The following is a 12579-nucleotide window of genomic DNA, read 5'->3' as shown; positions in this document are numbered from 1 at the left end:
AGGCTGGAGGGACTATGTCTCTCGGTGGGCCTGGGAATGCCTCGGGATCCCCCAGGAGGAGCTGGAGGAAGTGTCTGGGAAGAGGAAAGTTTGGGGTTCTCTTCTATGACTGCTGCAGCTACGACCCGGCCCCAGATAAGTGGATGAAAATGACATGTCTTATTGTAAATGTTGGTGAATAGTTCATGCTTGTAACTAATCTCTCTTTCTGAGCCGTTCAGAGTCTTTTCTATTTCCGTCATGTTTTCTCCTGATGATTTTGACTGCGTGTCTGTTCCTGAAGTACATAAAAAAAACTTCATGCTTCACTCATGCTCATCAAATAAAAATAGATGCAATAAACATGAACACTTGGCTTCTTTATATTAAACTACTTCGAAAAGCAGTCAGACAATTAATATGTGCAAATGAATCCATCTGAAAAAGCTGTGGTCAGTTTGGCGCTTCACCTTCACGCTTCACGCCCCTCTGAACATTATTTTGCCACTACAAAAAAAAGATGCGCAAAATGCCCCGCCCCCTACTTAATATTCAGTTTCGGTTGGGAGTACATCAATGTACTGAAATCTAAGCAACTTAGATTTATGCAGACTTATGTGTAAGTTTAGTTACACCTGCCACGCATACTCCTAAAAAATTAGCATGTTAGTTTAGATTAGATGGGCTAAAAGCTGACTTTTGTAAATGGAGGTACAGCTTTCCACAATCTCTGACTGCTCTTCTGGACTATTGCGTATCTTTCCCTGATTCATCTAGCTACTCTCATTTGTACAATACACAATCAGTAGATGGAAAGTACAGATGAAGACACAGTATGCGAGTGTGAATGGTCATGTTTCATGCATTTCAGGCTTCAAAATGTGGACAGAAATGAAAATACACCAGTCAGAACAAAGAGTGTTTTCAGTCTACATAGTGTAAATAAGATTTTATTTTAATTCACTAAATCAAAACTAAGCCGAGGAATCAAAGATGCACTATGTTGGATTTACTAGTGGTTGAACTAGGTACTGCAGTCCACATTAAAAAAAAAATAATAATAATTATATATATATATATATATATATATATATATATATATATATATATATATATATATATATATATATATATATATATATATACGAAATTCACCCAGCCCCTCCTCAAAACACACAGGTTGCCAGATGTGTGTCAAACCGAGTTAGCGTGCCTGAATAGAGCCTTACACTGTGAGCTGCTCAGTAAGTGTTTATGTTTCTAATATTTGTATTATTTACGAAGTTAAACCACTGTGTGGACTTTTATGAATCTGAAAGCATCTAATTCCGGAGACTGCTAGTGTTTAGACTGCATAGAGACATGACTGAAATGAAATACGTTGTTTTCCGACAAGGCAACCCGGGATGCTGAAATATAATTGGGTAAACTGGCAGTGGGCGGAGTTACAGAGATCAAACCAAAGACGCACATGTTCAAAGGAGAATACCTGACTTTAATAATGTTTTTCAGACGAACACTTATGTTCAGTTTGCATTAAAGATCAGAACATATTTATGTTAAGGTACTTTGTGCTATAGAAGAGTCAAAAACACATACAGCACTGTTAACAGTTGTCTTGAACCAAAACAAACCTCTACATCAGGGGTGTCCAAACTCTGTCCTGGAGGGCCGGTACCCTGCAAGGTTTAGTTCCAACCCTATTTAGACACACCTGAAGCAGCTGATCAAGCTATATTAGAAACTTGCAGGCAGGTGTGTTGAAGGAAGTAGGAACTAAACTATGCAGGACACCAGCCCACCAGGACTACATTCACCAAAAAAAAACTCACCAAACAAAGCATAGAAGTGTCCTAGACACAATCCTACAACAACAATCCTAGAAGTGTTGATCCAAAGTCCATCATCACATTAGTTCATGTGGAATTTCAGACACCGAGTGATGTTTTTCAGAAATATATCATTTCCCCGATTACTGAAATTAATTCCATCACAGTGAAAAAGGTCAGGATCACGATAATTTATCTGGGGATGTTGCACAATGCTGCCACCGACAGACGAAACACTCTTAGCCATCATACTGTTAATGAAGCGGCGGGCCCTGTCTATTTTTTTAGGATGGAGCGACCCCCACTTGTGTCTCTGAGTGATGGTGGAGAAGACCATCTTCATCTGAGGGAAACTTCTGTGGAGCTCCCGCAAATCTTGTGTTATCGCTGCACACAGCTTCACACTCTTAAAGATCCCGAGATCATTCCCACCACAGTGGATGAGCAGCACATCCGGCACCGCTCTCGTTCTCAGACACTGCCGGAAGCAGGGCAGGAGGTTTTTCCACACCAAACCATCGAAGCCAAACCACTGGACACGGGCATTCAGACCCAGGTTGACCCCGACGGTCTCCCTCGCACGCTTCTCCCCATAGCGAACGCAGCTGTCCCCGATAATGTAGATTTCAGCATCTGATGATGGAGAAATAAAAGGGAAACAACATCAGCTTTCCTGAAGTTCTTCCTTTTGATAAACAGCAGGTCACATGGGGTTTCAAATAGTCCTTATCTAAAAAAAAAAAGTGTTCTGTCCAAAACAGTTCAACATTTACATTATTTAGCAGACAAACGAGGAGGCATTCAGTGATTCAGCATGAAGAGGCAATACACACAAGAAGTGCTACTTATACAAAGTACTGATCATGCTCAGAGAAATAAAAGCTAAGGTAAGGACAGGGAGTTTCTTTATGAAGTATTTAAGTGCTCGCAGAAGAGTTTTCAGGTGCCATTTGAATATGGAGATCATTCCACCAGTGAAGAACAGTGAATGTTAAGGTCTTGGAAAGTGACCTAGATCCTCTATGTGATGGTACCACAAGACAAGACAAGCCTCCTGTAGGGGATGTAGACCTTCAGAAGCAGGTGGAGGTAAGAGGAAGCAGTGACTGTCCTATAATCAAGCATCAATGATTTGAACTTGATCCGAGCTTCGACCGGTAACCAATGCAGAGAGATCGAGAGAGGTGTTTCTCTAGGGTGAGTCTCTAGGGCTCATTGAAGACCAGATGACCTGCAGCGTTCTGGATCATCTGTAGAGGTTTAAGGGTGCAGGATGGAAGTCCAGCTAGAAGCACATTGCAGTAGTCCAGCCTTGAAATGACAAGAGCTTGGACCAGAAGTTGTGCAGCATGAGCTGTTAGGAAGGGTCTAATTTTTCTGATGTTGAAAAGTGGAAGCCTGCATGATCGAGATGTGTTCGACAGCTGATCATCCAGGATCCCTGCAAGATTCCTTACTGAATTAGATGGGATAAAAGTAGATTATCCCAGCTGGATGAAGAAGTTATGTTGAATATCTGGAGTAGCAGGGAAGGCAAAAGTTCGGTTTTTACCCAGATTAAGATGTGGGTGATTGTCTTTCATCCATACAGTGCAAGATTCTTGCCTTGAAATGTACACGAAAACCACAATATCTAGTGCTTTGGCTATGAAATGTAGTAGAGACTAGTCTGTAGTTTTCAACCCTTGAGGTGTTTAGAGATCTTATTTTGAGCAGTGTGGTCACTTGGTCCTGCCTAATAGTGGTTGGGGATGTTCCAATGTAGAGTGATGTGTGTTAGGGCTGACACTACGGCTGGGGAAATGTCCTGCAGGATGTGTGAGGAGATCTCTTTAAGAATGGAGGGAGGAGGATAAGAGTGTACTTTCTGTTGTTTGATGGAAGATCTAGAAAGGAAGGGTGAGAAACAGACTGCTAATCTTAGAGGTTTAGTGTGCGAAAAAAGGTCAAATTATCAGCTGATATGGAGGCGGTGGAGGACAGAGCAGGATATTGAATGTCTGAAGTGCTTTTGATTTTGTTATGCAAGTATAAAGTTTTGGCTGAATGAAGCTGGGTGGTAAATGAAGCAAGTTGGGATTGATATCTGCTTAGGTCAGCAGGCTCTTTAGATTTATGCCATGTTCTTTCTGCTGTCCTTAACATTGTCCAGTGTTTTCACTAAACACGAGAGGTAGGGGTAAAGGAAGTAGTGTTCATTGGCCTGGTGGGGAGAGGACAGATCTCATCTATGCAGGAGCTTAACATGGAACAGAAGGTATTTGTGTGAGGCAAGAGAGGATGAAAGACAGCGCAGATTACATTTACAAGAGACTGGTTGGGAGGGGTGGCTGGGAAAAAATAGAAAGATTTCAAGCCTTATTTTAATATGTTGCAAGGAATTCAAGAATGAAATGTCTCCTTAGAGGGTTAGTTCCCCTTAATTACCCTCATGTTTCAACCCCCTGAGACCTCTGTTCATCTTCAAACACAAATTAAGATGCTTTAGGGTAAATCTCAGGCTTTTCCATCCATTTAATTATTTAGCAGAGGCTTTAATCCAAAGAGACTAACAAATTATGATAAAAGCACTTAAAATCAAAAAACAGCAATATCTAGACACTATGACAATTGTAAGTTTGTTTTTTATGGTAAATTTGAGAGAGTGTGTCCTACAGATGGTTTGTGAAGCCCACTCACCTGCGTGAAGCACACTAACAACTATACAATATTTTCAAGAAGTAAGGCATGCTTATAAGAACATGTGTGGTGCATATGTAGAGGAGAGTCTGAGCTACAGGCGGCTTGTCAATCCCACTCACTTGTGTAATGCACACTAAGAATTCCACAATGTTAACACAGGAACATGGAGTGTTGATACGAAAGTGTCGTGTGAATACGGAAAAGAGAGAGTGTGTCCCCTACAGGTGGTTTGTGAAGCCCAAGAATTGCTCATTTTTTTCAAGAAGGGTGTACATAAGAAAGTGTGTGGTGCATATGGAGAGGAAAAGAGTGTCACCTGTATGTGGTTTATGAAGCACACTTACCTGCACGGTACCACAAGCTGACATTCGGTAGCCAAGCGCAGGGTCCTGCCAGGCACATAAGCCTGAAGTAGTGGGCTCAAGTAAATGGGTGCAGAGGCAGCAGTTGTTTAGTAGGTGAGTAGCAGGGCCTTGAATTTGAGTCGAGAGGTGATTGGCAGCTAGTGTAGACTGATGAATAAAGTTGTGACATGCTCTTAAAAGACTTCAAGTTGAAAAAACTCTTCAAGTTCATTAAAGACAACTCTTGATGCTGCATTCTGAATGAGCTCCAAAGGGTTGATGGTGTTGGTTGGAAGGAAAAGACCATTGGAATAGTCCAGCCTGAACAGGACAAGAGCTTGGACTAGTAGTTAAGCAGCATGGTCAGATAGGAAGAGTCTGATCTTACTGATGCTAAACAGAATGGATCTACATGAACAGGCAATGTGGTCTGTAAATTTCAGCTGGTCATCAAGAACCACTCCTAGGCTCCTGACTGTTTTTGAAGTGAAGAATGGTGAAGGTGTGGCTCATCATTGATCATCCAAAACTCAGCAACATTCTAGACTGGTTTAAGGTCCTTAAACATCCTCAGAACAGACCACATCCCTTCAGTGGTTCAATAGGAATATTATAAGGCAATGGCTGAACCTTTGAGGGCAGAGAAAACAAACATAATGACTTACTCCTGATCCCTGTGGGTCTTGTCACATCTGCTGGCTCGATCTTTACATCTATAATGAGAGTAAAACCATTTATTATTGTCACTCATTTCATTCAGGAAACACCATTTAATAACAGAATATCTTGCTCAAGCTGCTTTAGAGTACTTTATTACTTTTAAATAATAATAATAATAAATGACCTAGGTCAGGGTTGGACAACTTGAGTCCTGGACGGCCAATGTCCGGCAGAGTTGAACACACCTGCCTGTAGCTTTCTGGTGATCTAGAACGCACTGATTAGCTTGTTCAGGTGTGTTTGATTAGTGTTGGAGCAGAACTCTGCAGAACAGTGGCCCTCCCGGACTGAATCTAGAAATTCCTTCATCACTGATCGCCAAAGCTGTTTCAGTGACCGAAGAGGTCTCCGGTGCACAGAACTGCACAACAGGTGGTTGGCGCTGACGAGCAGTACTACACGTGGTGTGATTGACACCCCTCATATGGTAGTCCAGGGCCATAACACCCATTGCCGCTAGCTTAAAAGATTTCCGGCACCAACAGCAGCAGGTGTTGTGGACATTTCCTGGCACAGGCTTGACCCAAACGTACATCGAATTCCTAGGCCACAGCGGATTAAACCGACACTTTCCCATTTTAGCCGACAAACTAGGCTAGTGACTATCTTGTTCTAGAAACCACTCATAGGTTCCTGACTGTTGTTGAGGTAAGAATGGTCAAGCTGTGGTTCTTCATTCAGGATATTATCATGCTATGGGTGAACCTTTGAGGACAGAGAAAACAAACATAATGACTTACTCCTGATCCCTGTGGGTCTCGTCACATCTGCTGGCTTGATCTTTACATCTAAAATGAGAATAAAACCATTTATTATTGTCAATCGTTTCATTCAGGAAACACCATGTAAGAACAGAATATCCTGCTCAAGCTGCTTTAGAGTGCATTATTACATGTTAATAATAAATGATCTAGGTCAGGTTTGGGCAACTTCAGTCCTGGATGGCCAGTGTCCTGCAGAGTTTTGCTCCAACATTAATCAAAAACACCTGTCTGTAGCTTTCTGGTGACCTTGAATGCACTGATTAGCTTGTTCAGGTGTGTTTGATTAAAGACACTGATTAGCTTGTTCAGGTGTGTTTGATTAAAGACACTGATTAGCTTGTTCAGGTGTGTTTGATTAGTGTAGGAGCAGAATTCTGCAGGACAGTGGCCCTCCCGGACTGAATCTAGAAATTTCTTCATTACTGATCGCCAAAGCTGTTTCAGTAACCGAAGAGGTCTCCGGTGCACAGAACTGCACAACAGGTGGTTGGCGCTGATGAGCAGTACTACACGTGGTGTGTTTGGCACCCCTCATATGGGAGTCCAGGGCCGTAACACCCATCTTCGCTAGCTTAAAAGATTGCCGGCACCAACAGCAGCAGGTGTCGCGGTCATTTCCTGGCACAGGCTTGACCCAAACGTAATTCGGATTCCTAGGCCACAGCGGACCGACACTTTCCCATTTTAGCTGACAAACTAGGCTAGCCACTATCTTGTTCTGTACCTCACTTGCCTAGTAACCATAGTAATGGGTGCGCATGCATTTGCGCTTTCTGCTGTGACGTGGAGCGCGAGGTGCACTCAATGTTTAATTAGCCTACTTTAGCAACAGTTAATTTTGTTACAGTATGAACTTTAATCCTAGGAAAGGCAAAACTAAATGAATAAAATAAGACCTTTGAAACAAAATCTAAGACTTTGTGTACCAAATTCAAGGCTATTAATTGAGATCAAATTTAAGACTTGTTCAATGCTCAAAGATCCTGCGGGTACTCTGATCAAGAACCACTCCTAGGATCCTGACTGTTGTTGAGGTGAAGAATGGTGAAGGTGTGGCTCTTCATTCAGAATATTATCAAGCTATGAGGGAAACTTTCAGCAGACAAAACAAACATAATGACTTACTCCTGATCTCTGTGGGTCTCGTCACATCTGCTGGCTCAATCTTTACATCTATAATGAGAATAAAACCATTTATTATTGTCAATCGTTTCATTCAGGAAACATCATGTAAGAACAGAATATCCTGCTCAAGCTGCTTTAGAGTACATGATTACATTTAAATAATAATAATAATAATAATAAATGACCGAGGTCAGGGTTGGACATTTTGAGTCCTGAATGGCCAGTGTCCGGCAGATAAGACCTTTGTAACAAAATCTAAATTCTAAACTGTGTACCAAAATTCAAGGCAATTAAGGTCTTAATTTGAGATGATCAAATTTAAGATGTTTTCAATGCTTTTAAGACCCCGCAGGAACTCTGATCAAGTATCCTGACTGTTGTTGAGGTGAATCCAAATTTATTCCAGACTGGTTTAAGGTCCGTAAACATCCTCAGAACAGACCACATCCCTTCAGTGGTTCATTCAGAATATTATCAAGCTATGAGTGAACCATTCAGCAGACAAAACAAACATGACTTACTCCTGATCTCTGTAGGTTTCGTCACATCTGCTGGCTCAATCTTTACAACTAAAATAAGAATAAAAGCATTTATTATTAGGATTTGATTTTATTGTCATTCGATTCATTCAGGAAACATCATGTAAGAACAGAATATCCTGCTCAAGCTGCTTTAGAGAACATTATTACATTTAAATAATAATAATAATAATAATAATAATATGATCTAGGTCAGGGTTCTACAAAATTCTACTAAAGTGGAATTGGGATTGCGCTAAACTTGTTGCAGTGACACGAGCTTAAATTGGAAGAACAATAAAACACAATAAACATTTTAAGTAATTTAGCTTAATGTAATATAGGTTTGATTTAGTTTTTTAGATTATCTTAGACCTCTTATACATATCTCTGTAACATTTTCAGTATGTTTACTGAATTCTTTAAACAACAAAGTATCAAAACAGCTAGAAATAAGCTAACATAAAACTCAATAATCTTTTTTTGCAGGAATAAAGGTTTGAAAACTGAATGACAGGAAAGGATGTGTATTCACACATGAAATGAAGTTGACCAGACAAAACATGGAATACACTGTGTTCTAGGGTTGTAACGGTACGAATTTTTCACGGTATGATAATCGTCTTAAACAATACCACGGTTTGACGGTTTCGCGGTATACGGTATGTTACAAATGTTACAAAATAATAGAACAGTGAAGCAAATTTGACTTTTTCCATATAATATATTTTCAGTTACTATAAACAACACCACTTACAATGAACAAATAAAAATAAGAAAATAATAAATAATGTGTCAAAGTCCAAATAAAGTCCAAATAAACATGGTGCAAATCCTCAGTAAAAAAATAGATATAAATATTTACTATACTATAAATAGTTACATAACGAAACTAGATTCAATATGGAACATCCTTAGGTTTTATGTGCCAGCATGGATATGGTTGTCTGTGGATATGGATTTGGATATGGTTGTCTGCAATGCAGACAAACAGCTGCACCTTCATTTGCGTCTTTTGAAAACAGCAAGAGCAGCAGTTCGTCTTTGCTGTGTCACTGTTTTGTCATGTTTCTGTGCTGCTGTGCATGCAAAAGTACTTAGTATGAGAATTATTTCATGCAAAACTTTTTTTTTGCGTTTTATGGTCCACAAACAAAAGTGAAACCTATGCTTATTGGTTGTGATATAGCGAGTTTGAACCAATCTGGGCATGGAGGAGGGACAATGCATCAATGTATCATGTCTGGTTTGTCCGGAGACACAGTGACGAGCGTTTCTTTGTCAAATCAGCGTTGTCAAATTTTGATGACGTAACCGCACTGATTCCGGAGCCTCTGAAGCCGCGAATGTTATGTGATACAGCACTGGAAAGCTGAGATTCTCTTCTTTATGCCAATCGTTGAATTGTATGAATCGGATCAGCGGATCAAAAGTTATTAAACATTTAAGAGCAATACTTATTTTTAGCCGCGGGTGGCTGTCTCGGTCTTTAAGGGTTAAAACCGTTGATGTGCAATTGTTCATGGTATGATAATCGTGCACGTTCAAATCGTGGTAGACTGTCATACCGGTATATTGTTACAACCCTACTATGTTCATATTTAATCTGCAATGAAACACAAGTCAACGCATTTTTCTATACGCTCACAACTTTCCCTGATGTGGGGTTGTAAATCTCTGAAATCTACAATAATCCTCTGACTGCCAATAATCTCCATGTTGTGTACTTACTAGTGATCTGAGTGAATGGCGTCTTGACTCTTGCTCTGAATTGCTCATCTGAAACAAGAATTCAACAAATCATCATTGTCACTCAGTTTATTCATGAAGCACCGTGTAATATCTTGCTCTAGCTGCTTTCTATCTTTGCCCATAGAGTAAGAAAAAAGTGATTATATCAGACTGAATAAACTGAACCACCCTGGAACTGATGATACAACAATAAAATGCAACAAACATGTTGAAGTCATTCATTCATTCATTTTCCGTCTTTTTATTCATCAGGGGTTGCCACAGTGGAATGAACCACCAACTATTCCAGCATAAGTTTTACATAGTGGATGCCTTTCCAGCTGCAAACCACCACTGGGATATTAAGTAATTTAGTTTAATGTTATTCAGGTTTGATTGTCTGTTTAGATTGTCTTCAATCTCTTTATAACATTTTTAATAAGTTTTCTGATTTCTTTAATGGAAAACAGCAATATCAGCTCTATAAGGCTAACATAAAACTCAAGATTCAACATTGTGGACAGTTATTAGACATTAAACCATCAACTCAATCTGGCAACACTGGTCAGCAGCGCAGATTTTGTTCATTCACTCATTCATTTTCCTTCAGCTTATTTCCTTATTCATCGGGGTCGCCACAGCAGAATGAACTGCCAACTATTCCTGCATATGTTTTACACAATGGATGCCATTCCAGCTGCATCTCAGTTACGGGAAACACCCATACACTCTCACATTCACAAACTACGGCCAGTTTAGTTGACCAATTTCCCTATAGCACATGTTTTTGGACTGTGGGAGAAACCCACGCCAACACGGGGAGAACATGCAAACTCCACACAGAAACACACCGGTGTTTGAACCAGTGGCCTTGCTGTGAGGCCACAGTGCTAACCACTGCGCCGCCTTGTTACCAACAATTTTGTTTTTAGTTTGAAATAATGTTTCGTCTACGAAATGCTTCCAGGTTTAAAAGTTTTTAGATATTTGAGCTGGAAACAAGATCTCTACGTAAGAAAGGGTTTTTTGCAGTGTGGGAAGCTTTCAGGATCTTGCAGCCCACAGCAGTCAGATTCACTGCCTCTCATATAGAGGTAAAGTTGGTTTTATATTCACACATTCAGACATTCTCCTTAATAATATAATATAATTTCAGAAAAGTATTGTTTCCAAAATTTAAAAAGTATTAAACATTTAAATGATCAAAGTACAGCACTGTTTACAGTCGATTAGATGGTGCTGATGCTGTTTTGATGTCTTTGGCATGCTAATTCTGACTGAATCTTCAAATTTGCACTATAGAGACAGTTAAATGAGCGAATGTGCGATTATAAATCCAACTTTTTTACCTCAATGGCTCTCGTTCATCTCCAGAACACAAATGAAGGAGTTTTTCATTAAATCTGGGAGATTTCTGTCCTCCACTTAAAGTATGGTGGATGGCTTTTCAGTGTTTTGGACTCTGTTAAACCTATTATACCACGCTGAACTGAACTGACACAAATTACATTTACTAGAACTACTTTGTCAAGCTGCTTTGACACAATCTACATGGTAAAATGAATGTATAGAAATAAAGATGAAATGAATATATTCACCAAAACTCTGAACAAAATACACTGAAATACAAGCTGACTGAGTCACAGGTGAGTTGAGCTTTAATGAACACCAACCTGTCTGTTCCTCGAGTTTCTCCTGCTTGACTTTGAATGTTTTCTCAATCTTTATATCTTCTTTTTCTTCTTTAATGAGCGACATCTTCCAGATAAGGTCGAGTTGAGCTTCAGCAGGAGTTTCTCTGTCTGTTTAAGAGGAGAATGATCAACATAAAGAAGAAGAAATCAACACTAAACTTCTGTCTGTGTCTCAATCTCTTCTTCTTTGGTTTAGTTAATATAGTGCAGAGAAAATAGCACCTTAAAACGTAATAATTAACAACAGAAAGTCATACGAACACCTGTTATTTAGGCGTTAGATTATCGTGTATTATAACGTTACTGTTTACCTGCGGGACACTTCGGCGGGAGATTCCATTCACTGAATCGTTAACCGAATCATTTGATTCACTTGACTCGGTGGTTTCTAACAGTTCAGCGTCTTCATTTCTATTTTCGGTGACTGAATTGGTGTTTTAGATTAGACGATTAATGATAACTTACAGGAGAGAAATGCGCGGATTTTCTGACAGGACCGTGTTGACGCGCTGTATATTCACACTAAATCTCAATCGATAACATTATATAACGTGTTGGAGTTACATCCAATAACAAACAAACGCTTTACATCGTTTAAAAAAGTTTAACGTGACTGTAAGCGAGCAAATGTGCTTAGTTAAATCATAACAAACACAGAAGCAAGTAAATGACGTCTTATGCCAAAATAAAAGACGCTGCGTTCTGATAGACAGACAGATAATTTTAAGTTTATTAATAAAATGCTAATAAAAAAAATATCATAAATGAATAATTGTAAATATACTATTTATTATTGTTTTATTACTGTTTTATCCTTGAATGTTGATTGTTAAATGTACTGTTTATTCTGATCTAACGTTTTTTTGTATGAATATATGTTGAAAAATTATGTGACATATTGAATAATATGATATATTATTTATATTTAATTAAATAAATATGATATCTATTTTTTACTTCTATTATTTACTGTGTTTAATGTGCTTTTTAAAATTATATACGTATGTTACTTTTTATGTAAACTTTAAAATGCTTTGGCAATAAATTTGTAACATTTGTCATGCCAATAAAGCAATTATTGAATTGCCAGACAGACAGACAGACAGACAGACAGACAGACAGACAGACAGACAGACAGACAGATAGATAGATAGATAGATAGATAGATAGATAGATAGATAGATAGATAGATA

The 12579-nt window shown here is 39.1% G+C and overlaps 2 protein-coding genes across 22 annotated transcripts in view; one reads left to right on the top strand and one right to left on the bottom strand.

Annotated features, from left to right (window-relative positions):
• The window catches only part of LOC148682569 (uncharacterized), a 1090975-nt gene that overhangs the window by 745245 nt on the left and 333151 nt on the right, over window positions 1-12579 (top strand). The gene's annotated exons all lie outside the window — the stretch shown is intronic.
• si:ch211-248k15.2 lies at window positions 1454-12058 on the bottom strand. Of its 20 annotated transcripts, none has more exons than XR_015484226.1 (9): window positions 11698-12058; window positions 11366-11494; window positions 9693-9740; window positions 7965-8012; window positions 7444-7491; window positions 6295-6342; window positions 4637-5547; window positions 1774-4501; window positions 1454-1642 (listed from the first exon to the last, which is right to left on the bottom strand). XR_015484226.1 is itself a non-coding variant. In XM_087250513.1 (8 exons), exons 2-8 carry the CDS (start codon window positions 11448-11450, stop codon window positions 1891-1893), a joined length of 876 nt encoding a protein of 291 aa, XP_087106639.1. In that variant the 5' UTR covers window positions 11451-11494; window positions 11698-12058; the 3' UTR covers window positions 1454-1890. The 20 variants fall into 20 exon arrangements, 9 of the variants coding, with proteins under 9 accessions (XP_087106639.1, XP_087106641.1, XP_087106640.1 ...); XR_015484227.1 differs by having other exon boundaries at window positions 2820-4501; XR_015484229.1 differs by having other exon boundaries at window positions 2890-4501.

Source organism: Danio rerio, chromosome 4 (assembly GCF_052040795.2).
Source record: "Danio rerio strain M-AB ecotype USA chromosome 4, GRCz13ab, whole genome shotgun sequence".
Classification (NCBI taxonomy): domain Eukaryota; kingdom Metazoa; phylum Chordata; class Actinopteri; order Cypriniformes; family Danionidae; genus Danio; species Danio rerio.
The sequence above is the reverse complement of the archived record's forward strand: the minus strand, read 5'-3'. Positions and strand labels throughout refer to the sequence as shown.

What these genes read in the sequence shown, in the direction of transcription:
- si:ch211-248k15.2 (XM_087250513.1), bottom strand. Translation starts at nt 11,450, where the DNA reads ATGTCGCTCATTAAAGAAGAAAAAGAAGATATAAAGATTGAGAAAACA. An exon ending in GCCATTCACTCAGATCACTA is followed by an intron (nt 8,013 to 9,692) that starts GTAAGTACACAA and finishes TTCTTATTTTAG; the next exon opens with TTGTAAAGATTGAGCCAGCA. An exon ending in GAGACCCACAGAGATCAGGA is followed by an intron (nt 6,343 to 7,443) that starts GTAAGTCATTAT and finishes TTCTCATTTTAG; the next exon opens with ATGTAAAGATCAAGCCAGCA.